General features: G+C 30.7%; 3 protein-coding genes and 2 non-coding genes across 6 annotated transcripts; all 5 read left to right on the forward strand.

Annotated features, from left to right (window-relative positions):
• Positions 4846-4918, forward strand: TRNAV-UAC. The gene has a single exon. It is a non-coding gene; the product is annotated as a tRNA-Val (tRNA).
• LOC109358521 lies at positions 5757-6687 on the forward strand. Its single transcript, XM_019602801.1, has 2 exons — positions 5757-5871; positions 6028-6687. Exons 1-2 carry the CDS (start codon positions 5815-5817, stop codon positions 6685-6687), a joined length of 717 nt encoding a protein of 238 aa, XP_019458346.1. The 5' UTR covers positions 5757-5814.
• On the forward strand, positions 17488-20194 carry LOC109357792 (transcription factor FER-LIKE IRON DEFICIENCY-INDUCED TRANSCRIPTION FACTOR-like). Of its 2 annotated transcripts, XM_019601841.1 has the most exons (5): positions 17488-17963; positions 18076-18150; positions 19549-19680; positions 19816-19989; positions 20080-20194. In XM_019601841.1, the coding sequence occupies exons 1-5, from the start codon at positions 17511-17513 to the stop codon at positions 20185-20187; spliced, it is 942 nt and encodes a 313-aa protein (XP_019457386.1). In that variant the 5' UTR covers positions 17488-17510; the 3' UTR covers positions 20188-20194. The 2 variants fall into 2 exon arrangements, with proteins under 2 accessions (XP_019457386.1, XP_019457384.1); XM_019601839.1 differs by lacking the exons at positions 19549-19680; positions 19816-19989; positions 20080-20194 and adding exons at positions 18418-18591; positions 18682-18796 and having other exon boundaries at positions 18076-18282.
• On the forward strand, positions 20938-21010 carry TRNAV-UAC. The gene has a single exon. It is a non-coding gene; the product is annotated as a tRNA-Val (tRNA).
• Positions 25320-26802, forward strand: LOC109357823 (zinc finger protein STOP1 homolog). Its single transcript, XM_019601879.1, has one exon. The coding sequence runs from the start codon at positions 25436-25438 to the stop codon at positions 26600-26602; it is 1167 nt and encodes a 388-aa protein (XP_019457424.1). The 5' UTR covers positions 25320-25435; the 3' UTR covers positions 26603-26802.

The raw sequence follows: 27393 nt of genomic DNA on the forward strand, positions 1-27393 counted from the left end.
GCCAAATCTTACAAAGATACTAACTCTTCTAAAACTAAAAGTCAATTTGCCAAGACCAGACAAGGATAATCAAATGACTGAAACAAATGGAACCAGTGTTCATATGGTTTATTTTAAGTCACTTATTATTTGTATACTATGTGGATTTGTGTTGTTATCATTTATCATCTTATTCCATTACTAGTTAGCTTCACATACTTGTGGATGTTTCCGGCTTGAATATAATTGCCTCAAATGCAAGGATACGAAACAACAAAAAAATCAGCATGTTAATAATAAGTCTTAATTTTCAGAAATTTTCCTGTGCTTTAATGTCATTGTTGTAGCAATCATCATAAAACAAGTTACAATATATGATCACTTAATGATAATTTGTGTATTAGTGGAGTTGGATTAAGTGACCTATGGGGCATTTGGATTGTGATTTTCTCCTATTAGGAGTGATATGTGGGCCTTTAAATTTTTAGCAGTCCATTCTTTTTTGCTAAATATGAAAGCTATATTAGTACTACTCTTCAGCTAAGCCCTTCAAGATTTTGATCACATGAGGCCATAACAAAGTCAAAAGTTTAAAATTTTGGACAAGTTGTGGACCCATCATCAGTTATAAAGAAAAAGACAGAAACATTAAACCAAAAGAAAGAACGGTCATAATCAGAGACAAATATCTAACGTCATAAACTATGTGTTTATGTTTCAAACCAGGTCTGAGACCAACAATTTTAAAGTAAAAATAAAAAAAATATTAAATTTTTAATTTTTTTAATTAACATATCATATTTTCATATGTTTTCAAACACAATTTAAAATTGAATAACATGTCATATTTTCCTTGTTTTGAACTTTTGATTGATAAGTGATTACTGAGCAAACACAAATTGTGCAAGCATGTGCACATGGGATGAGACTCGTAGACAATAATCAATAATATTACTACAAGTTTCTGATGTGAGTTAGTAGCATAGCACCACCACTTACGTTCTTCCGTGAACTAAAACGCATATTGAGAAGAGAAAAATATGTATATATTGACAGTGTAAAAATTCTTTACATCGTCATTACATTATCCAATATTCATTTTCAATTGTTATTGGCTTTTCAGAAAAAGTAATCCAAATGAACGGCAAATAATACATTGATTGTGTATACATCTTTTACACTATTTGTGCATTTAATCTATTGAGAAACCGTGTGGACCTCCTCTTCCATTTTGATGCCTAATAAGAGCATTAATCCTTTCATTTTGATGTTTCTTTGGACAATCATGTGCATTCTATTACTCCATATATATATATATAGAGATACATTCTATTATTTTTCTTAAATTACTAAAATTATAATGTCTAAGAGAAAATAGGTATTAAGAATGTTAGTCAATCTATTTTAATTCCTTAATCTTACATAAAACATATATCTTATTACATAAAATTGTCCTCCGCAATATTATATAGGAAAATGTCTCAATGATCACTTTCCATTTAAAATTCATGAAAACTTGTTTCAAGAGTGAATACATTAAAATACAATGGGGATAAAATTTGAAATAAAAGTAAATGAGAGGTATTTTAGAGATGACAATATTTAAGATGAAATTAGTTAAAATTTGCTAAAATTTCATATAATCGCATATGTTAATTCAAATGCATATATTTGAGTATGAGTGAGTAACTCTTTTTCACACTTCTTAGTATGCACCCATAATTTTGAGAATAACATTTAAAATAAAAAATACTTCTTTTCATTAAAAAACAAGATTTATGATGAAATGGATATTAACTTTAATTAATAGGGCCACTAGCTTTTGTGCTAAGAGTGCTGGGATTCCAAAGATCTATAAAACATGACATGATTGGATATGGATTTGAAGACCCACCCAAAGACTAGTAAAAAGGAATGGGATCACATGTCCTACTTGGTGTACTAAGCTAATCATAGAGTTTCATTCATTTAAAAAAAATTTCATAAAAACATAAATTAATATTTTAATATTATTTTGTGATGTTTGATTGGTTCGGGACAGGAAGACATGAAAATTGTAGGAAGATGATCCATGTCAAGTAAAAAGTGACCCATTGTTCGAAATTTATCTTTTTCTGCTCATATATTCGTGAGTTAATGGAGCCCACGCGGTTTAAACAATATCGGCATCTGAGCATATCAGTTATTCCATAATTTTTTATGCATTTATGATTGATTAAAAATATATTTAAATTAAAATTTTAATATTAATTTTTTTTATCAATAACAAGTAGTGATACATGGACTAGTATATTATTTTGAGATAACATATGTCTACCATAATTTTCTAGGGTTCGGTTAGGTATTAGGACTGGGGTCTGGGGATTAACTACAACTTGATCTAAGGTCGTTATTCAAAGGCTTTGAAGTGGAGACCCACTTCTTATTTGATAGTATTGTATTGACTTTTACACGGTTTGATAAATAATATTGTTCAAATATTAACGTTCTACTTACTTGGAGTGAATGTAAACATTTTCGAAGTTTTGTATATTAGAGAATAGTACGTTTATTTACATTTCTATGACATATTTATTTGTTTTTTTATCTTATATCCCTCTTTTTCTCTACCATTTCTCGTGTGGTTTATGGTGCATGCTTCTTTCTATACAAAAATAAAAAAGACTTAAAAGTGGACGAGTCAAAAAGGGTAGGATATGACTTTATTCATGTACCCTTTTGATACCATACTACTCTCTTTAACTGCCCATAAGAAATTCGTTAATTCTTTTTTGTACTCATTGTTTACTCTCACGAGACAATGTATTCAACTTTAGAATCACTTCGATATTTAATTTGGTAAGTATTGCCTTTTTAATATTTTTTTATTGTTATCAACACAGATTATTAAAGTGATTCCCTTGTATCCTTAACTTAAGCATGTACACAAATCTGTTCTCAATCTCTGGATGAAACATGAATAGAGGCCAAAAATTAGAATCTATTGTGAAACGTAATATAATGAGTGAACTATTATTCGTATGAACAATGGAAGTTGGTGTTTTCTTTTGGTTTGGTCTTTTTTTTTCTTTTTGTTGGTGGGGTTGTTGTTTATCTTCTTTTGGGTAGTTGCATTTTCCCACTTGAGAGGGTCTCAAGTTTTATTTATCTTCAATAATGAAACCAATTTAACCAATCAGGCAAAAATAGAAGAACACATGGATGCATGGTAAGATCATGCAAAATTAGCTATCACAAAAAAATGGTGTGGCTTCTTCAAGTTTAAAATGCAAAAAGTCATATCATTGAATATGATAAATGATTAAGATTATTGAGTGAAACTACTACGGAATGCTACTTGCGCATTAAAGACTAAAAATACATCAAAAACATAAAAACCCAGCACTTATTTTTCGTTAAGTAACTGAAAATTAAAAAAAAAATTGTACTTATGATGTTCATATAGTTTAATGGTGAAGAAGCATTTTCCCTAAGCAAAACATGGAGATGGAGTAATATTCACTCCTAAGACATATATATTGATGCAAAAAGCATGGATTATATCACACAGCTCTCACGTGTTTGTGTCTTTGCAATGAATTTCTTATCCATGCCTGAACAACATCAACGTTACACTTACCATATTTGCCCGACAAATTACTTTTAGGAGTATCTCAAATTGCAACAACCTTAATGGGTGGGACTCTCATTCTTATTCTTCTTTTTTTATTCCCATATTTGAAAGCATATTGGAATACCTTGTAGGATTATATTGAGAAGGTTCAAAGTAATTAATTATGATAGTAATTCTGGTCCACTATTGTAGCTAATGTTTGTAATTTTTATTTTTTTAATCAAAGTTATTATTCTTCATCACCAATGTTTGTCAAATTATATATATACTGTTTAGTATCAACTCTTTCTCGAAGTTGTTGTTTTATGACTTAACTTTTGTTATTTGATTGATTAAAAGAAAAATCATACTCTATTATGATAATGCTGAATCACCATTTTAAATTATGCCTTCATAGCATGCCCAAGACATACAATTATATGACTTTGAAAACAATCACTCTACAATATGGTGTGCAATTTTACTTCTTTCTCGTATTTCATTATTTTTGGGAAACAGAAGGGTGCTAACTAATAAATCTTTTTATAGTACACACTAATTGGCTATGACTTAAGAAACATTGATTATGGATATGAGTGAGATCGAAAATGGCCTCTCGGCATGCTTGGTAAAATGTATGATAACATAAGTCACACGCACTAATTTATTAAATAGTATAAATTATAATACAAAAATCAAAAGTTCCTTGAACTATTGAATTCAACAAGTAGACAACATATCTCTCACATTTATCAAGTGTCCTCAAGCAAGACTTATGTGTCATTGGTGTTTCATACCATTTAATTAATTTTGTTTGTTTCAGTAAGTCTGCAAGTTCAAACCTTTAATAAATGTTGCAAACAAAGTTGTCAAGACTTCATGTATTTTGAGTTTATAGTGTGATATTCAAACCCTTATACTTAGCTAAAATATAAGTGCACATAGTTAAAGTGATTAGAGTAGTGGAGTAAGACATTAATTTATAGTTATATTTGTACAAGTTGTGGACCCATCATCAATTATAAAGAAAAAGACAAAAACATTAAACCAAAAGAAAGAACGGTCATAATAGGAGACAAATATCTAACGTTATAAATTATGTTTCAAACCATGTCCAAGACCAACAATTTTAAAATAAAAATTGAAAAAATATTAATTTTTTAATTTTTTGTAATTAAAATATCATATTTTCATACGTTTTCAAACACAATTTAGAATTTAATAACATGTCATATTTTCCCATTATGTAAACAACGAATAACTAAATAGTAGGTGTTGCTGTGGTGTAGTGGTTATCACATCAGTCTTACACACTGCAGGTCCCCAGTTCGATCCTGGGCAGCAACAAAACATATTATCATCCTTTTGCTTTCGACCATTGAATCAAATATATGACTTTAATATATTAAAATAGTTTTCATTTGCATATATAAAAATATAGAAAAATCAAAAAAGACAATAATACATATTTTAAGTCCATTTCTGTATTCATACATCTAAAAAATATTTTCGATCAAAATTATCTGATTAAGACTATTGTGTTAACATAAACCACTTTAATACAAACTCACTTTAAACTAAAATTAATTCTACAAGATCACATTTATTAAAAAGTAAGTTTGCAAATAGTGACCAATATATAACTGAAGATGACTTGTCTGAGACATTGGCTTCTTTGCTCCAGCTTTTACAGCTGATTTATGCTTCTCCGCCGTACTACTGGTGGCAGTATTATCCCTTTCACTTTGTACTACCAAATTCAATATCTAAATCTACTCTTCTTCACTTTTTGTTCAAGACTATGAATAATACTGTGGCTACACTTTAGTCTCGATATATAATTAGTCTTCAGCTTTCTAAATGCTTATAATAATGTTGTCCTTAATTATACATTTGTAGAGTATGAATTTTCTCATGCTTTTTGTGTGTGTGACTCCTCTAAAATACACTTTATATTGATAAAAATGTATCAATTTCAACCATTGAATATAGTAACTAATTAAAATTATTATATGTTAATTAATAAATTTACATTTAAGTTAGATTTAGTCCTATACCCTTTAGTGAAGCTCTTTTCTATATGTTAATTAATAATATTGTGGTCAACACAGTAACTTAGACTAGACTAGTTCCTAATAATTTCTATAAAAGAGCTCCAACTACCACTCAAAACCCCCTAACTAAATATCTATGCTTTTTTCCTCCTCTATCTATTGTTTCATATCAGTTCTCATCTTAAGAATATGGACAATCATCACCACAACACTCTTCTAAATTGGGCTTACTACTGCCATGGAAAGGTACCTAGCTACTTTCATACATTCTTCAACTATTTCCATTCATATTACAGAATTTGGTAATGTTTTAGGCATTAAAATACAACAATGTTTATGTTGCTTGGAACTTGAGAATAATTCTTCATTGTTATTGTTTTATCTTGATTAATGATGATACAGTCAATGGAGGAGTTGAGGGAATCTCTCATGTACACTACTCTAGAGCTTGAACAAACAAAGGTTGCAGTTGAAGAGGAACTTAGAAAGAAGGATGATCAATTACTTAGTCTAAAAGATTTACTTAACAAAACCATAATGGAAAGAGATCAAGCACAAGAGAAATGCCATAAACTTCTATTGGAGAAGCTCCTTTTTCAGCAACAACAAATAGCTCCTGTGTCTGGAATTTCCAACATTGAAGATGATCCTAGAAGAGGAAATGACTCAAACAATGGCCTTTCTTCATCAGATTGTGAAGAAAGCATTGTTTCATCTCCCATGTTTGAACTAACACCAGAGAATCCATTACCTGAAAAAGGTAAACTTTTACAAGCAGTTATGAAAGCTGGTCCTCTTCTTCAAACCCTTCTCCTTGCAGGACCACTTCCTCAATGGAGACACCCACCACCACCACTTGAGTCCTTTCACATTCCACCGGTCACCATGCCTTCACCACCACCAACAGCACCGCAGCTCCTCCACAAAGATTCCTTTTTGAACACCAATGGTTGCAGTAGCAGTGTTGCCACCAACTGTGGAAGAGATAGTAGAAAAAGGGTATTTTGTGATGGTTCTGATTCTCCTACAGAGACCAAGTACCAAAGGGTTGTACTTCACTGACTTTTTGCTAAGTCAGATTTAGTTATCTACATAGTTTTTTTAGTTTATATGTTTTGAAGTTCATAGGATCTTCTAGGTTAGATGATAAGACTAATCTAGCATGTGTATAGTGGTTTGTTCTAGGACACAAGTTATCCAGATTTTAACTCATTGAGAGAGAAGAAGATGGAGAAGTAAAATGTGTTTGATTTAGGAGTTTTGTTTTGAGGGACTTAATCTTTTGGCATTTCCCTATCTAAGGGATATTGTTCTACTTTTTGCTAAGGTAAAAGGGATTTTGTTTTTCTGAAACTATATTGTAACAAAAGATACTGTAATTTGAGTTAGTGTGTTTGTGACTGAGTGAGATTGATCTATAAGATCTCACATCAACAATTAAGAGAATAGGTGTGGAGTGGTTGGAGTGGGTGGACCCAAAATTTAGAATCAGGTTTTACTACTAGTGTGTTGTATGAATTATGATTATATCAAAGCCTTTGTTAGCCAAGTAATTATTCAAGCCTAATCTTATGTTTTTAAGAAATATAATTTCATATGACATAGTTTTCATATAATTTATCACTTAGTTTTAATACTTGTATGCTTCCACTAATGCCAGCTATGATGTTCAATGAAAACATGGCATTAAGTTGAAAGAATCAAGATTCTAGTGACTAATGAAACATGGCATTAGTAGTTTTCAGTTTTTTGTTTCTCCTTCTTTGTATAAATAGCAATGCTCTGTTCTGTTTAATCAATATATGAGGTATTATTCAAGTGATGCATTCTCTTCTCTAAATCTTCTAATCATTCCGATAATATGAATATTTGACATTTAACCTAATAGGACGATACATTGGGCCCAATGGAACCTTTCACCACTTCTACTCTACCCATGCTATAAGATCAACAACATTTTATATAAATGCATCCTTGCCATGCCAAGGACAGCAACCATAATTGTTTTTCCTGGAACACACGGTAAGCTACATTCTTGACTCATGCTGCACATCACAACATATATTCCAAATTTGGTCAAATGATATAACATAGGAGGCTAATAAGCCTAAAGTTTATTCTTTACACCACAAACAAAGTTTAAGCTTGCAAAGCCCAGGTCCATACTGTATGCATATATATATAAGGGCCCCAACTTCAACTTTACATTCAAAGAACTCAAAGAATTTAATTTGTAAAAGAATCTAAAAAATGAAAAAGAAGAATTTAAACAGTTGAGGATGACCCATCATCATATCTATTTATATATTCGTGTAAATTAACAACATTTTAACATCAGATTCATAGAATTGTTTTTTAGTACAATTTGCCAATCAAAGCTGTCACTTCTGGTATGTCCTCAACTATTATTTCATTTGTTACTTCTAATTTCTTTTGGGTACATGTTTAGTTCTCTTAACGAGTATCGATTATAGAAATTGAATCATTAATTTTTTAATATTTTTAAAATCTAATAAAATCTTATATCACTAAATTAATATCTGTTTGGTATCTTATCAACAATTTAAATACTTGAGGAATAAATTCTCCTAATGTCAATTATTACGAAATAAACAATTAATAGGTCCGGCCAAAAGATGTCCTCCAATGTGTTATATAAAAATAAGACCAAACTGGTGTCTCCCACGCCCCCTTACGTGTGTCATCCACACTCTTGGTTTGAAGTATTGCACTAAAATGTATTTAATGGGTACATATCTGTTGTCTTACACTTAATATTATTATATGTGTCATGACTTTATGATTGATTGAACAATGATTTAATTTTTAAGTAATTTTTTGAACAATGACAAGATCATGGCACATAAAATAACACTAAGTATGAGACAATATACGTGCACTCGTATTCAACTATGAGTGTTTCATCCTTTCTCTATTTGTCTCGACCATGGTTAAATTAATAGGAGAACGAAATTGGGATGAAAATATGCTCACTCATCTCACTTTACATTCTCCCACAATGTCATATTTTTAGAGCTTTAATAGTTTAGAGTCTCACCCATAATAAATATTAATATATTAATTTTTTTTTGATAAAAAATAGCAAAACTCAGTATATCTACAAAAACAAAGGCATAATCACTGACTAACTAACGTAGTTTGTTTAAAACAAATTATATTTTTTATATGAGAATAAAATATCTTCTCCTACTAGATGAGATAATTTATCTACTCTGGTTAGTAAATGTAGGATATATATATTGTTTTGTTTAGTTTTAGAAATACTTTTATATAAAATTATCAAAAATAACATATAACATATTGCATAATTTTAATGGCCGAAGGAAATAATTTATATCCTTATACCAGAAAATACTTCATTCTCTTTATTTATATTATATATATTAGGTATGGACAAATTAAAAAACCACGAATTTCCTTCTATGTCCCGGTGCTAAACTTTTGGAGTCCAGCTTGCATGTAAGTAAGCAATGACGTTGTGTTATTATTATTAATTCTTCGATCTTCATTTTAATTGTTGAAGAATAGGCGCCACATATATATAAAGTTTTTCTGTATATAGAAGGGATGGCCTACTTTTTAAATGGAATTGATATCCTTACTCACATTTTTTCTAATATTCGAAAGCAATAACGTCATCATGTCTCCGATTTGATTCCTTTCAAACATAACATTATACATAGAACACGTCTATAATTCTCATATAATGAACAGTTGTTCATAGATTTTGAATCTACCTATGACTTTTCCCCACCATATTTGTTTAGTAGTTTAGGTTAAATAATTGTTAGGAGATTACTTTTAGGTTTGAATGTTTGAGCAAACGTTGCAGCCTTAAGAAAAGTGACAGATCCTACTAATGGAACTATCTCAAAAATATTAAAGCAAAAATATAAAAAATAATAATTGTTTAAATTTTTTAATTTAGAATGTTTTCATTAATGTGAGACATGATTTAGAATGACGATATTCCTAATAACATACTTTAGTTAATATAAACTCACCACATGTTTCATGCACATTCATTCCTTTGAAAAACATAATAAGATTCTAATCATATATAACTAATTAATTACCCTAGCCAGCATGACATGAAAGTGAAATCTGAGTATATAACTAGGTCTTTTTATACAGAGAATAATGTATCTCTTCATATCAAGAGATAACTTATCTCCTTTTGCCAGTAAAAATATGACATGTGTGCTATTTGGTTTATTTTTTAAAATATTTTTATAGAAAATGATGAAACATGACAAGTGTCATGATTTCACTGGCAAGATGAGATACTCCATTCCCTTTTATACATGGAAGAAGCTTTTATAGTTTACAAGGTGACATATATGCAGTGGCTTCAGTTCAAGATACCACCCACACTAGAAGAAAACACATATATAGATCTGTTATTAATAATTAACTATCAGAATTAAAAATAATAAACCTTATGATCAATGTAAGAGAATTGATTTTATTCCCTTCACACCAACGTTCTTATGTTAAGTTATAATCTTCTGAATCTGCTATATATTATTACAATTGAGTCTCTTATATATCCAAGCTCCAAGTTCCAATTAACTATGAACAATCTGATGCACATTAATGACTTTGATTCTTACCTTATCAGTGATTGCTTATTTGATAACCAGTTCAAATGCTGTCAATGTCTATGATCCAATTCTAAGTTCTACGTTGAGTTCCTCATATTTTAATGGGTAGCTTATGGGAGAAGAAGAAAATGATGGAGTGGATTCTTTTGCAACAACCACTACTCGGACTACTGCCAATGCAAAACTAAACCAAAAAGTGGATAGGTTCAAGCCGAAAGAAGGACAAGCTTTATGTTTTTCTTGGTTTGGTTCCCAACATAACTGACATACCTACCCCTATTGCAAGTAATGATTTTAAATTGCGATTGCGGTTATTTTGTGATTATCTTAATTGTTGACAATTGCATTCAACATGGGACAATGGTAGATCCTTATGCACAAGTGTTAAAGTAGCTAACACAGACTAACTAAAAACTCATGGAGCTTACAAGTTTTTTTCATAAAAAAAAGCCTGCATAATCTTCTTGCATATTGGATAGCTGTAATGGGTGGCATGAACCTTTTATGTGGTTGTTAATTGATCCTTGATAATTTCCAGACATTAAAAATGATGTTTCTTGTCCTGAAACCTCATCCTTCAGCTTCTTAGCTTGTGCTTGAAGATCATGCAGATATTATACAGCATCTCCAATGATAGAGGCCTTATCTATCTGCACGTGCATATATATAAGTTATATATCACTTACACTTCAATCTCTTAAAAATGTAAGGCATGTTAGAACATTATTATGTGTTGTTCTATTCATGTTGCCGACCACACTTAATGAGAGTAAAATTTAGTTGTTGTTGTATAGAACTTAATGCTTAAGCATGAAAGTCATCACAACTACATTGCAGCCACATTAGAGTACTCAAACCCAACCATTACGAACTTATATGATCGTGCAGATGGATAAGGCCTGTGTCATTGAAGATGCGGTACAATATGTACACGATCTTCAAGCAAAATCTAAGAAGCTAAAGGATGAGGTTTCAGGACAAGAAACATCACTATTAATGTCTGAAAATTATCAAGGATAAATTAACAACCACATAAGGGTTCATACCACCCATAACAGCTATCCAATTTGCGAGATGATTATGCAGGTTTTGTTTGATAAAAAACTTGTCAACTCCATGTGTTTGGGTTATTCTTTGTGTGTTGGCTACTTTAAATTTGTGCATGAGGATTTGTAGATGGACATGTATCAAGTGGAAGAAAGAGGGTTTACACAAAAAAATAGTGTGCAATAAAGCAGGAGTGGCTACCTCCAAGGCTCTTGAGTCTCTTGCAGGTTCCAATGTTCGGAATTCAAACTTTACTATAGTGTGTGACAGTATTCTACTCACATTTACATTGAATGTAAGCTATAGTATAGGTCCTCTCCTTTCACTATTTAATCTCTCTATTTTGTTGGAATGAGTCACGGATTTTTGCTTACGCGCGAATTTAGTCATTATGTGTTGAAAACAGGTAAAAGGTTGTGACCCAGAAATAAACCTGCCAAATTTGAAGCCATGGGTGATCGGCGCTCTTCTGAACCAAGGGTTTGAAGCCATGCCATTTTTCCACGCTTAACTTTTAAATTGTATGTTAAAATCCTATGACGTATAATTTGGTTAGCAACAATGTGGTATATATAGCTAATAAAAAACAATGTTATCTTTAACTAAACGATAACGTTTGAACATCAAATTGTAGACACAATGAAGCAAAGTGTAGCCTTGGCTCTGGATCAATGAGAAAAGGAACAAGCATGCAATATCTTATTCTAATTAGATATAAAATCTTTATAAATGTATTATGTACTTGACTTGAACCTTTTTGTAATTTCATTCATCATTCACTCCCTTGTAATACTCTTGTATCTTTAGTACACATCTAATAATATTAGTTTTTCTGATAAAAAAAATCCAATCCTGTGTCAGTATGGCGTAAATGTTGCAATAGCTATAAAGATTATGATGAGGGACCAAAAGCTGTATTATGCATGCCTCGGTTTGGTATAATGGCAGTGTCACATATGAAAACCACACCAAACTTGCTACTTAGCTTCTATATAATTCACTGGTTTTCAAAAACATATAATAGCTCCCACGTGTACAGAATCCATGCTAATGCTTATGTTTATCCAGAAGATTTTGAACTGACAAGAAAGTTTCCATCGATGTGATTTCGAGTGGAAACCTTTAACATCTTTTATAGACTAAAAATAGAAGGAAAATACTCACTCGTAAGCTCCGTTACACATTTCCTTGTGGAAATACAAGTTAAAACGCATGTTTTGTTAAACATACCCGTAAGAACCATATTTTCACTTTTCTATGGAGAATAACAAAAGCAACTTAAATTGAACTTATACCGAAAATAATGCAGAAGCATAAAATAAATATTGTGAATTTTCATTGATTGATTAAAAAATTACAAGTCATATGTTTATACATACAATACAAAGATAACTTGTGATACAAGTAATAACTTAACAAACTCTTAACAAACTAACTAAGATATTAATCACATGTATAAAATGTGCAAAATGTGTTATGGTAACTTTGATCTCCAATAGAACGAGTAATGGATTCATATCATAAAAACAACAATGTTTTTGAATAAGTAGGAGTGATCAAATGAAATAAAGCTGCTCAACAAGAGCTCATATCTCCAGCTAACATCATATAACCTAATATTGCAGAATAAGCCATTTTTTTCTTAATATCTTCTAAGCAAGAGCTAAAGTGCTAACGAAGACAAATCAATGCTTAATAATGAATTAATGTATAGATAAGACGGCTCTGGAAATGAATATTTTTAAAGTAGATTCATTATCAAGTTTTACTGAGTTAATCTCCTAATGCACTTTATCAAGTAGTACGTTCATTAGTTTGTTATAAGTGTTATTCTTGGCTCCAAAGTCACATGACTATGCTGGATACGATATTGAAATAGCTTAAGATTCATGATTTCGTTTGTAGGATTGCAAAAGGGAAATTTTGTGAATAATATTATGAAGGTTGCGAAACCACATCTTTTTTGGGGAAGATGTTAGTTTTATTTAGATGATAAATTCGATCCAAGTTAGATCCAAGTTGTGTGCTTCCAAAAATTTGGGATCTATTTGATATATTTTTGCGCAATGTTATATTGATCCTTATACTTATATTGATATTCTCTTTAATTGTAATTGGATTGACTCTTTGTATTTTTGCTTATCAATTTTTTTTTTTCACAACGACATTTGTGCACCATCCATTATAGGAAAAATGATAAAAGAGTAGAATACAATTCTCAACGTTTTTGGGATTTTGGTATCAAATCCAAATGTAAATGTAACATTGCTATTTTATTATCCACTCTAATATTTGATCCCTAAGCCTGTTAAGTAATCCTTGAATTCAATTGGTCTATGGCCCTACTCACAATTGCACAATTAGAGGGCCTGTCCTTTCAAGACTAGTAATTATAAATCCCAAAATGTCATCATTAGTCAACAAGCATAAGAGTTTATGGAGCAAATTTTTTTTCCATCCATATGGTATATAGAGTATGTCCACCTCTATATCTGCCCGATCTCTCTCTCTCTATCTATTGCACTTTAGGATGTTGATAAATAGGTTAAATATAAGAATCTCAATCAGTCATTGGTTAGAGTTTAATGATGTTCATTCATTGTCAAGGTTAGGCCTGTGTATGTAGATGTGTATTCATATAGGGACAACCAATAAAATGTTGACAACTCATTAAAAATTTAATTCTAGTTAAAATTTAATCTTAAATAATAACATTAAACAATATTATAAATATAATGTGTTATATTGGTTTTTCCACGAGTTTTTATGTTTGGTGTGATGATAGTGTTGTTAGCGAGAGATGACTCTCCTTCCCCCATGTATGAGCATGTTGTTGCTTGCTGATGTCATATGCATCGAGTTTTTAGAGTTTAGTTTATTTTTTGAGAATACTTTAATTTTTAAATATGACTTCTTGAATATTTTAAGGATCTGTTTGCGAGTTGGGTTATGGAGGGTGCAGAAGGGAATGAAAAACCTTTAAAACTATGAAATACATTTGTAAAATGACTATCAAATCTTTATTTTCTCTTGTTTCCCCTTCAAAAATCAACTCACGAGAACATATAAGTGTGTTTCATATGCCCAATGACATCTCATTGTTTGAGGGTGCGCTCCTTTATTGGTCAAATAATAAACCTTAATTGGTGGGTCACCCTCAGCCACATTTATAAAGAAGTTAGTACATGTGTTACCATCTCTTTCATATTGCTTCCCATGCCTCCTTTGATATAATCCTATTGTCCTTGATTCTCCCCCTACCCCACATGATTTTAAGGTGTAGTTTTACCTCGTTCTATTTGAAGTGTGTAATTTTGGTTTGGTTAATTACTATATGGTTTAGAAAACATTATTTATGTCAGGTGAGTTGAAAATATTTGATAATGCATATAGTACTTCAAAACTGATTTGGATGTCTCAGTTTTGATTCTCGAAAACAAACCATTTAGAGAATCTAGACCTATCGAGCTTCAGTCATTTGATCGAGGTCAATGAAAGGATTTGGGTTGCTTCTATAGCAAAACTTAGTATGTAACTGCAGGATACAATTATTTATTCACGCTCCAATAATAGATTTGTACTTCATATTCATATATAGTACATACCATTACCAGCGCGAGCAAGTAACTCAGCAATGACGTTACAACCACGTTATGAAAATCGAACCAGATCAGTCGGTCCGATCAGACTTGAAAATGATTTTGGTTTGCAGTCTTAACTGAGTTAGGGTAAAACCGCTTTGAATTTGGGAAATTACGGTCTAACTGTATTAAACCGAGTTCAACTGTATTAACCCGAGAAGTAAACTGGACGGTTCAATTAAAAAATTAAAAAAATGGAACACTACTCAAATATTTTGTTTTAATCTCGTCCAAAAAAGATAAAGATATGTTACTTCAATACAACTATACATAATTATTAATTATATCAAATTGTACATTTACATATAATTATATATTTATCAATATAAATTATTAATTATGTATAAAATCATGCGGTCAGACCAGACGATTAAACCTAATACAAAATTTCTTCCGATTTAACGTTCGGCTTGTGTTTCACAAATAATGTTAGGTTGATTAGTGGATGTATTTTTTTTTAGATTCATGCATAGATTAAAAAATGACAAATAAATGAGAGAGAGAAATAATTTAATTTATTGTAAGACAAGTTACTAACTTTTAGTTATACATATAACATTACTCTACCATTTGGGCATAGGATATATCTTTCCTGGGGCTGTTTTCTTATCTTGGTTTTGGGTATCTGTGGGTTTCATTCCATCGTTTTCAAGTAGGAGTAGTAGTAGTAGTTGATGTCATTGTCTTGTCTTTGGTGGAGGTTCTAGCAGCTCATATTTGTTTGTTTGGTTTCAAAGTTTAGTCTATATTTAGGTGTGATGATAGTGTCATTTATTGTTTGGTTGTAACCATGCATGCTGGTGTGCCTTGTTTTTCTTGTTGAAGAAGGATAGTTTCATTAATGATGATATATTTAATTTTATTTGTGTTTTTAATAACAAAGTATTATTTCTTGTTTTTTTAGTATTTGCTTGTCTAATGAAATGATCTTTACTCTATTCTTTTGATAATTATATTTGTATTTGGGATTAGTGCTTTTTTTTCAATAAATTTCTTTTTCTAATAAAAAGGTTTCACTTTCATATGTTGATTTTAAATTTAATGCACTTGCATTTATAGATGACAAAAATACTCGACTTGTAGGTATTTGTCAAAACACTTACAGATTAATACTCACATATATATTTTAATTAAATATTTTTATTTTTTATTTATTACGTTCACATTTATATATTATCTATTTTATTATTATTTTATAATAAATTTTAGTGATTGATCTATAACTATAAAGTTTTCATATACATATTATATTACTTAATTAATAATTATTTTTATATATTGATTACTATAAAGTATATAAAAATATAATTAAAATTGAAAATTTATTAGGTACCCACAAATACTCACTACCAACACGAGTACTCACAAATAGTACGGATATAAGTATATACACTAGTCGTGCTCACTCAGGTCCGTTGTCATCCCCACTGACATATTTATGTTGCACATTTACTTTCTCACGAAATATATGGTTTATAGGCATGTTCCACACTCATACATATATAATTAAATTTTGGGGGAGTCTCAAGGCTTAGTAGAGTTCCATAGCTCTCATATCTCTAAGATGCTTGTGAAGTTATTTACATATTACCCATTACAAAAACATCACTTGTCATCAAAAAAATTCCTCTAAATATATGGATGGATGAGGTGGAAGTTTTAAGGAATCTCCCTATTATTAATTGGTTAGGCAGTATCCTTTTCTAGGCGGAATTGTCATGCCTTACTTCACATTTATTTTAATAATTTGTAGTATTATATTTTAACATGAAAATACAAAAGAAAGTTGAAATAAGAGATCGAGGAAAGAAGAAAGAGAAGATTCACCAAAAATATATAATGTCAATTGTCAAGTCTAATACTTTAATAATTGTGTTTCCTTTTCGGCCTAATAATTACATATCTTCCCAGATAATGGGCTCCATGAGATTATATAAGTCTAAAATATCATGGAAAAACGCATGCCTCCCATTTGATTCCCTTCATACAAGAATATCAATATTTATCAAATCATGTCTCGGATATCATATTAATTAAATTTTAAAAATTTATTATTATTAATATTTTTTTATTTTCATTGATAACCGGTATAATTTGGGATGATAGATTTTTATTCCATTTTTTTAGATAACTTGACCTTCTAAATATGAATCTATTGTCCTTAATTAACATAACATATTGATCCGTAATCCACAGAATGGGGATTACATGTCCCAAAATTAGTGTGTCCTCATGTCCCAAACCAATATGATTTTTCCAAGTAATGCACATATGTTAAGTTTTTTAATTTTTTTTTAATGAAGTGTCAATTTTTTATTGGACCGGGACAGAAAAATGGGACAGGAATGTGTCACATGTTAAAACCTTCTTGGCTTATAAACCAAATATTTATTATTGCCCTTTTGCAGTTAAGAGCTCCACTAGAAAAAAGTACATCTATGTTAATTAACTACCAGAAGGAAAAGTAATCAAATGAACTCTTCTTATTCCATTCACACCAACATTATTATTTTATCATGTGTATATATATATTATCATTGGATTTAGATCACCTCTCATTCAAGTTCCAACCATGGACCCAATGAACCTTCAACAAAACAATGTGGTGCACGTTAATGACTTTATCAATTTGATCCGTGGGGAAAATGAAGATCCCATCTATAACTTTGGTTCTGACCTTTTAAATGATTGCTTCATTGATAAACAATTCGTATCACTAGCTGGAAACTCAATATTTGATCAAAACAATAATGTTGTGAATGCCTATGATCCTAACTCTACATTGAGCTCATTCTCTTATTTTGGTGGGAAAGTTAAGGGTGAGGGAGAAGGAGAAGATGAAAATGATGGAATTTATTCTTCTTCTAAAACAACAACAACCACTATTATTGCAGGCGAATCTACCAAGGCCAAATCGAGGATGAAAACCGATAGGTCTAAGACTCTCATCACCGAGAGAAGGAGGAGAGGCCAAATGAAAGAGAAGCTTTATTCATTGCGTTCTTTAGTTCCTAACATAACTAAGGTACACAAATTTAATAGTGTTCTTTGTTTTAAATATGTGTTAGTTCAATTAAAAGTTACATGCTTTACATTATAGATTGGAACATAAATGATATATATAATTATATGTGTAGATGGATAAGGCCTCAATCATTGGAGATGCAGTGGAATATGTGCATAGGCTTCAAGCCCAAGCTAACAAACTGAAGGCTGAGATTGCAGGACTTGAAACATCAACATTAGTGTATGAAAGTTATCAAGGTTCATCATCAATAATTGACGACCCCTTAAACATTCTAGTCACCAACAACAGCCATCCAATAAGCAAGATGATCATGCAGGTTTGACCTAGTTTTCACTTTTCATGGTTCAAAATATGTTTACTTTTCCTATGTGGATATTTTGATTTTAGTCATATTTTTTAGTTAGTTCTTTGTGTGTAGGGTACTATAACATTTTTACGTGTGCCTTTGTAGATTAAAATGTATCAAGTGGAAGAAAAAGGATATCATGGAAAAATAGCTTGCAATAAAGGACAAGGAGTGGCTGCTTCATTGTACAAGGCTCTTGAATCTCTTGCTGGTTTCAAAGTTCAGAATTCAAACTTGGTCACAGTTTGTGATAGTTTAATACTTACATTTACATTGAATGTAAGATACTCTCTCCTTTCAAGTTTCAATATTTACTCTTTTTATTTCGTGAAAATGAGACATAGATTGTGATTTATTCGTTGAAAACAGGTAAAAGGTTGTGACCCAGAAATTAACCTGCCAAATTTGAAGCTATGGGTTACTGGTGCTCTTCTGAACCAAGGCTTTGAATTCATGGCATTTGCTCATGATGCTTAGCTTTAAAATTCTATGTAGTAGGATGCAGTGTGTGTTTCTCATCTTGTATGGAGTTTTCAAAGTTGAGTTTGATCAAACTCCACTTTAACATTTTTGTGATATCTCCACAAGTTTGTTTTGGTAGGTAAAGAAGAAATAAAGAGTTTAGCTTTTCGGCTTATTATATATAAATTCAGCTTATCTTTTCATTGTTACAAATATTATTGGCAAAATTCATGGGCTTGGTCACTCAGCACAATATTTGGGGACAAAGTATGGAATTTATATTTTGTAAAAAGATATATCATTTTCCATTTAATAATATAAGTATCTAAGTATGAACCACCTATATCATCCAAGTTTCATTGGTCAAGTATATATTCAATAATCTCAAAAATTATGTTATTAAATGCACCACAATATGAGGATACACCTCAAATAATTGTTTATTATTATTTTTAAAACCAACCAAGTTTTTTCTGCCTATCATGTAAAATGAACCCAAACAAATGGTGGTTATATACTAATTTAAGTTTTCACTATGGTTGCTCCAAATGACTTTAGTTTCCTGAATTATTGATCATGTGGAGGCGAAGACTGACAATATATTAAGTTCTTGTCTGTTAAGAATTTATCTAGCAGTTAAGTTTTGGAAGGAAAATGTTGGGAAAAAAGATTAACAGAGTGATATGATGTTTTTATAAATAAACAACAAATGATAAAAAATTAACACCAACTATTAGCTATATTACGATTGACTAAACAGTATACAAACTGAAGGCTGAGATTGCAGGACTTGAAACATCAACATTAGTGTATGAAAGTTATCAAGGTTCATCATCAATAATTGACGACCCCTTAAACATTCTAGTCACCAACAACAGCCATCCAATAAGCAAGATGATCATGCAGGTTTGACCTAGTTTTCACTTTTCATGGTTCAAAATATGTTTACTTTTCCTATGTGGATATTTTGATTTTAGTCATATTTTTTAGTTAGTTCTTTGTGTGTAGGGTACTATAACATTTTTACGTGTGCCTTTGTAGATTAAAATGTATCAAGTGGAAGAAAAAGGATATCATGGAAAAATAGCTTGCAATAAAGGACAAGGAGTGGCTGCTTCATTGTACAAGGCTCTTGAATCTCTTGCTGGTTTCAAAGTTCAGAATTCAAACTTGGTCACAGTTTGTGATAGTTTAATACTTACATTTACATTGAATGTAAGATACTCTCTCCTTTCAAGTTTCAATATTTACTCTTTTTATTTCGTGAAAATGAGACATAGATTGTGATTTATTCGTTGAAAACAGGTAAAAGGTTGTGACCCAGAAATTAACCTGCCAAATTTGAAGCTATGGGTTACTGGTGCTCTTCTGAACCAAGGCTTTGAATTCATGGCATTTGCTCATGATGCTTAGCTTTAAAATTCTATGTAGTAGGATGCAGTGTGTGTTTCTCATCTTGTATGGAGTTTTCAAAGTTGAGTTTGATCAAACTCCACTTTAACATTTTTGTGATATCTCCACAAGTTTGTTTTGGTAGGTAAAGAAGAAATAAAGAGTTTAGCTTTTCGGCTTATTATATATAAATTCAGCTTATCTTTTCATTGTTACAAATATTATTGGCAAAATTCATGGGCTTGGTCACTCAGCACAATATTTGGGGACAAAGTATGGAATTTATATTTTGTAAAAAGATATATCATTTTCCATTTAATAATATAAGTATCTAAGTATGAACCACCTATATCATCCAAGTTTCATTGGTCAAGTATATATTCAATAATCTCAAAAATTATGTTATTAAATGCACCACAATATGAGGATACACCTCAAATAATTGTTTATTATTATTTTTAAAACCAACCAAGTTTTTTCTGCCTATCATGTAAAATGAACCCAAACAAATGGTGGTTATATACTAATTTAAGTTTTCACTATGGTTGCTCCAAATGACTTTAGTTTCCTGAATTATTGATCATGTGGAGGCGAAGACTGACAATATATTAAGTTCTTGTCTGTTAAGAATTTATCTAGCAGTTAAGTTTTGGAAGGAAAATGTTGGGAAAAAAGATTAACAGAGTGATATGATGTTTTTATAAATAAACAACAAATGATAAAAAATTAACACCAACTATTAGCTATATTACGATTGACTAAACAGTATACGTTGCTGTGGTGTAGTGGTTATCACGTCAGTCTTACACACTGCAGGTCCCCAGTTCGATCCTGGGCAGCAACACAATAGATTTTTTTGTAATTACTTTCCACATTTCGATTTTTTTTGTTTTATTATGGAAATTTTGTTCCTCGACTTTGTTAAGATTGAGAGAAATCCAATAATGGGCGACATGCATATATGTTCATGTTCTAAGTTCTAACTATATCTTTGACCATTGAATAGTAGTTCATCAAAAACAACATCCTAAAACTGGAATAAATATTAAGGGGAAGGGAAGGGAGATGAATCAAATGGAAATAGCATTTGGAGTCCAACCTCAATAAATAATCCAGAAAGTTCTCTAAGTCTTTTCTATTTCTTTGAAAAATTTATGGACTCAACACAACTAATAATGTACATGCAAGGAAGTACCACAAGCCAACCCTTAGTGCCCTTTCTTTATAATAAAATTCTAACTGCTAATTTTGATGTACAGGCTTAAATTATGTTAGGAAATGCTAGTATTGCACGTTTCTGTCTCATAATTGATATAATTAGAGTGCAAGTATGGGGAAAAAGTATGTCAAGTTGCAACCAAATCATAAAAATTATGAACATATATGAATTGGTGTAAGTTACTGGGACTTCAAATTATATATTCACACATTTTATACATAAATTAGAATTTAGATATTTTATTTTCTAAAACTATATACTATTTGTTAAAGATGAGTGTTTTATCTTTGATTGTCATGGATCAAAAGATGATATTTCTTCATGTGTTAAAGTTAACCTTTTTTTCTACTTAGACAGATTGAGAAATAAGTCTCACATCGTTTGTGTCATTATTTCGAGTTTGACTTAAATACAAATTGAGTTACTTCTCTTTGTCAAAGGATTTTTTATACAAACATCGATACAATTAAAACTAGCGGGGAATTATAAATATTCATTTTAGTCTTTATAATTTTCACATGTATCAGTTTGATCCATGAAAAAGTAAAGATCAAAATTGGTACTCAAAAAATGCAATTGTGAGTCAAAACAATCACTATAAAGATCATAAAAATGTTAAAAATAATTAATTTAACTCAATTTATTATTTACACCTCCTACCATTTATATATTCTCTCTTCATTCTAGCATAAACACAAGTCATTTGGTTTCTTGTGCTTTTGCTTTTGATCTTTGTATAAAGGGCAGGAATGTCTCTCAATCTTTTGAAATATCTTAAAATTATAATCAGCTATTAGACAATAGAATGGACAATTTAAAGTGTTAATAATATCATCCTACCTATCAACAAAAAATGATAAACTCTTGAAACTATTATATTTAGTCTTTTTCAATCATGCATATTTATATAGGTTGCTTAATAAACAAGGTTAGACGGGAATACTATTCTCATCATGTCATTAATAAGAGGCGTGTGGTGCATTGTCATCATTTGGGTTGAACTATGGAAGTTCAAAATTAAACTTTGGTGGTTTTATGTCTCATAAGTCAGAAGTGAAGCCTCTTCTAAATTCTAAAAAATATTGACTAATAATAGTAATCTTAGTTTAAACATACCTTAAGTAGAATTTATTCTGCTTAAATTAATCTTATTAAAACATTAGCCCATTTTAGTAGGTCAAATTCAGCTTAGGGCTATGAACAACTTCAGGTTAATGAGTCAACCCATAATAATATAATAAAAAATGTAACCGCGAACTATTTAACTCACAGGTAAGTGGTTATAAGGATGCATATGATACTGTAAAAGTTTATCATGTAACATAAAAAAGATAAATCATCTAACTTGAAGATAATCACGAAATATGTTATGATCAAACATAAACATTTTTAACTCATTACATGATTAAGTTTTAAGGGTGTTGTTAATTAGTAATGACACTAACAGATAGCGATAGTCCGCGCATGCTTGGAATATTCCAGCACCATTGAATGTTGATTTTGTCCACAACCTTATATTTTGTAATACATTTTTAAGGTCAAAATTATAAATTCAATAAAAACTAAATGTTATAAATGTTAATATCTTTTGATTTTTTAGTGTATTTTCTCATAACTTGTCTCTCTAGTCACGGAGAGGAGTCTAACTCCTTGCTTGGACTAAAATCACTAATTAGTTGGGCTGTGTGAATTTCACTGTTTTTGTTGTGGGCCTGCTTGGCTTAAGTTATGTCATGATGATGAATCATAAATTATTATATTTATCACAAATATGACTTATAATAATGGTTATGCATGATAAGTTACAATATAAAAATATTATACACTGATGATTAATCAGATTCTAACTCATAATATTAAAAAAAAGTTATTAAAAAATTCAATATCCAACCGAATATCTCAAATAAACTTAAAAGAAAAAACAAGGTGGACCCGGCAAAAATAATTGTTTCAATTCTTCCGAGGAAGATCTTGGAAAGAAGAACAAGAGGGACGTTTGTATTTAAGCAATTTTGTAATATGGATGATTTTAGCCTGGTATATATATATATATAGTCTTACGTCTTACCCTGTAGAATTTGTTTATAATAACATGAAATAATTTATCCATGAATGAGGACAACGTGGCGCCCTATAAGCCATCAAATTCAGGAAGAAAAGGATATTTATTCACATTTGTATAAAATTTAAGCAACCAATTGATATTTTTCATAAAAATCCCAAAAATTTCCTTAAATGGACATCAAACTCTTATATTTCATCCATTATACTCTTTCTCCCTTCTTTAACTTGTGAACATCCTTGTATACTTAGACACAAAGCTTGTGTTGTATACATTCGTGAGCTTCAACAAGAATCACTCTTAAATTTTTATAGCATGCAACAATTGCATTATTGTAGAAGCTCTCATGTATTGTAGGGAGTAAAATACATATTTATCATTTTTGATTGAGAAAACAAATGTTATGATCCGGATGGTATGTTTCAATTATTGATGACAAATATGCACTTTATTCTCTAAGGTGTTAGTGTGAGTAGTAGTAAGGGCCATTAGATTGACACAAATTTAATGTAAACCATGAACCCAAATATTTTTGGGATGGTGGAACTCGAACCCACAACCTCCTGCACTTCATTCCTTATGATCGTCTTCTTCACCATCAGACCACTTATGACTCCCTATAAATACAAAGATTAGATCTGATATAAATTGGATATGACGGTTTGATTCAGTGCAATGGGCTTGGATTTAATTTTTAAAGGCAAACCTAATCACATTAGCTTCGGATATCAAGTTCAAAATTTTGTCAATCCAACAAAAATAAACATTTATAAAAATATATTAAAAAACAAGGCATTCCTTAATTTCTTACTCATTTATTAAACAACTTATCAAAAAAATTAAAAAGTAACAACATTATCCGTTTAATTTATCTGACATTTTAAAATAACTCTTACTATTTGTATTAAATTTTATACGTTTTAATTTGTTTTTCCATTTTTAAAGATGAAAATGTGAACTCAATGATCCATCTAAATCATCCCAAACTTGATTGAATACATTTGATAGAGATTATACATATTTTCAAAATCTCAAAACTTGACCAAGATGATTTGACTTTTTTTATTGGTCTAGAAAGTCAACTCATTCGATTGAAATGTTAGAATTACAATTATATATTTAAATAAAATATATTAGTATATTAAATTTAAATGATTAATAGCAAAAATGTATATACCAATAGTGTATGAGTTTTATATACTATCAGTTTATCACTACATCATTCATCATTTACTTTGAAAAAACAATCAAAATGAATAATGAATGATATAATATCTGTGTATAAATCTTTACAATGATAATGCATAAATTTTACACTCTACAAAAATATACATTTGTCTCCCCTGCTATTTATTTACTTTACTTACTTATTTCCATAAAATACATACAAAAACATTAGGCATCATATTTTTATCCAAAATTTAGTATTCACAAAACATTTTCCTAATACAAAATAAACAATTTGTGACCAAATGCACACACGTTAACAAACTTAGGATATTTAACATGAGAAAATCAAGTGGGCAGTCCAATATAAGGTCCATCTTAATCTTGGTTTTTGTTTGTCATTTGCTATATTTTAATGTTGTTCCAATCTTATGAGATAGGTTCATGCAAGGGAGGTCGTAAGTGGGGATGAATTTAACTCCAATGGTTAAACCTCCCTATTGACTTCTCTATAATCTCTCTATCTCAATCGGCAATTAATAATATTAAGACAAAAACAAATTCGGGAGAACAAATGGTTCTCATATCCATAACAAATATATATATATAATACCCATATATATAACTAAATGTTTGTGTGCTTTGTTAGCTTCTTCTATATATATTTTTCCATATAAAGGTAATAAAGCATATATGCTCCAAGTATATATATTATATATTTCTATGAACAAAGAAAACTCAGCGAATCTTCACACAAAAAAACTTGGCATAAACCAAAGTCATCCATAGGTTGTAAGAACTAAGAAAATCATTTATCGAAAATGATTTCAAGGGCCACATCAAGCTTCAACCATCAAGGGTTTCAGATGTTTCCTTTGACTGAAGATTTGGTGTCACCAAATGTTGAAGTTGATAACTCTGATGGTGGCTCAGGTTCTTCTTCTTCACACTCTAGTTCCCTTCTCTTCTATCTATCTGTTCTCAAAGATAAGCTTAGTCAAGTGCAGACCCTTGTTGGTGTTATTCTCTCTCCAGATCAGAGTTTACCCGAGTCAACATCCATGGCCATATCAAGCATGAACTCCACAATCCATGAAATCATAGTCACTGCAACTTCAATGATGTTGACTAGCCAACAGATGATGGATCCTCCAGGTACTACTACCACTACTAATGATTGCACCAACGATTTGCACCATCAACAAATTGCTCAATCAAATTTTGGTAACAATGATAAAGGTGTGCTTAGTAACATAGCCCCAAATAATGAAAATATTAGATGCCAGGGTTTCTTTCCTAGTACTGAGTCTGAAGCCCTTGATTGGTTTGGTCAAAGCTATAACAACAATAGTATGAATAATATTAATAATTGCAACCTTAAGAATGAAGTTGCAATTAGTGAAAACAATAATGTGTCACAAGGGGATCATGGAAATGATGAAAGCTATAATATTAATAGAGGGCCTAATAATTCTTCAACAAAGAACTATGATGTAATTGAATTGGATGCTGATGATTTGTTGGCTAAGTACACACATCATTGCCAAGTTTGTGGTAAGGGGTTTAAGCGTGATGCAAATTTGAGGATGCATATGAGAGCTCATGGAGATGAATACAAGACAAGTGATGCATTGAAAAACTCATTGAAGAATAGTGGTACCTCATTGGGTAATGTGAAGCCTATTAAATATTCATGCCCTCAAGAAGGGTGTAGGTGGAACCAAAAGCATGTCAAGTTTCAACCATTGAAGTCTATGATTTGTGCAAAGAATCATTACAAGAGAACACACTGCCCCAAGATGTACGTTTGCAAGAGATGCAACCAGAAGCAGTTTTCTGTGCTTTCTGATTTAAGGACACATGAGAAGCACTGTGGGGATCTCAAGTGGCAATGCTCATGTGGCACTACATTTTCTAGGAAAGACAAGCTTATGGGACATGTTACTTTGTTCGTGGGGCACCAGCCAGCTACTAATATTGGCTTGTGAAAACTCAAGATGATTGATCATGATTCTTGAAGAGGTACCCTCTCAACTTCACACAAAAATATAATGCTATTATCCATATCCAACAATGTAATCTATATTAAAAATTATAGAATATCAAAGCTTGATAGCTTCTTTTTTCATAAAAGAATTGAGGATGGGATAATTTCTCTTTCTTATTATTTTCCTCATTTTTAAATAGAAAGTTACCAAGGTTTGTTATACAAATTTCTTGTACAAAGAGCATTTAATTTATGTATTTACCTCATACATGCATAGTGTTCATATTATTTATATCTTCCATGAACTATCATATATGCCAGCAATGATTATTTTCTGACATTGTTATGTACAGTGTATATAGTTCACTAGAAAATCTACTTCATTAACCCAATAGTATTCCAGAGATCATTGCATGTACTAATTTATATTTTCACCTACATAACTATTTAGGTGAAGCTTGTGTATGTTTAAGAACCTGGGATTGTGCATGCGTTATTGAATTATGGTTTCGCTGCATACAGTTGGCTGTGGCTCCAAGAGTTTGTGGCGCTAGCATGGCACTTTGTGAGGATTGAATGGGACGGTATTTTATTTTGCACTTCTGCATCAGTATTTACTTTTCTTTAATAATTGGTTTGGGAATTGAGTTTTTGGATAATAAAGGAAAGATAAGACTATTTTATGTCTCTTAAATTTGTTTCTTTTATGTAAAACTTAACTCACAAATATAGATTGAAACTTCACAAATATCTAACATTATGTTATATGGCTTTTCTGGGTGGTGTTTTCTA

Source organism: Lupinus angustifolius, chromosome LG10 (assembly GCF_001865875.1).
Source record: "Lupinus angustifolius cultivar Tanjil chromosome LG10, LupAngTanjil_v1.0, whole genome shotgun sequence".
NCBI classification, from domain to species: domain Eukaryota; kingdom Viridiplantae; phylum Streptophyta; class Magnoliopsida; order Fabales; family Fabaceae; genus Lupinus; species Lupinus angustifolius.

Coding starts and splice junctions, on each gene's coding strand:
- LOC109358521 (XM_019602801.1), top strand. CDS start 5,815: ATGGACAATCATCACCACAACACTCTTCTAAATTGGGCTTACTACTGC. Junction 5,872..6,027: donor CTTACTACTGCCATGGAAAG/GTACCTAGCTAC, acceptor ATGATGATACAG/TCAATGGAGGAGTTGAGGGA.
- LOC109357792 (XM_019601841.1), top strand. CDS start 17,511: ATGGACCCAATGAACCTTCAACAAAACAATGTGGTGCACGTTAATGAC. Junction 17,964..18,075: donor TAGTTCCTAACATAACTAAG/GTACACAAATTT, acceptor TTATATGTGTAG/ATGGATAAGGCCTCAATCAT. Junction 19,681..19,815: donor TAAGCAAGATGATCATGCAG/GTTTGACCTAGT, acceptor GTGCCTTTGTAG/ATTAAAATGTATCAAGTGGA.
- LOC109357823 (XM_019601879.1), top strand. CDS start 25,436: ATGATTTCAAGGGCCACATCAAGCTTCAACCATCAAGGGTTTCAGATG.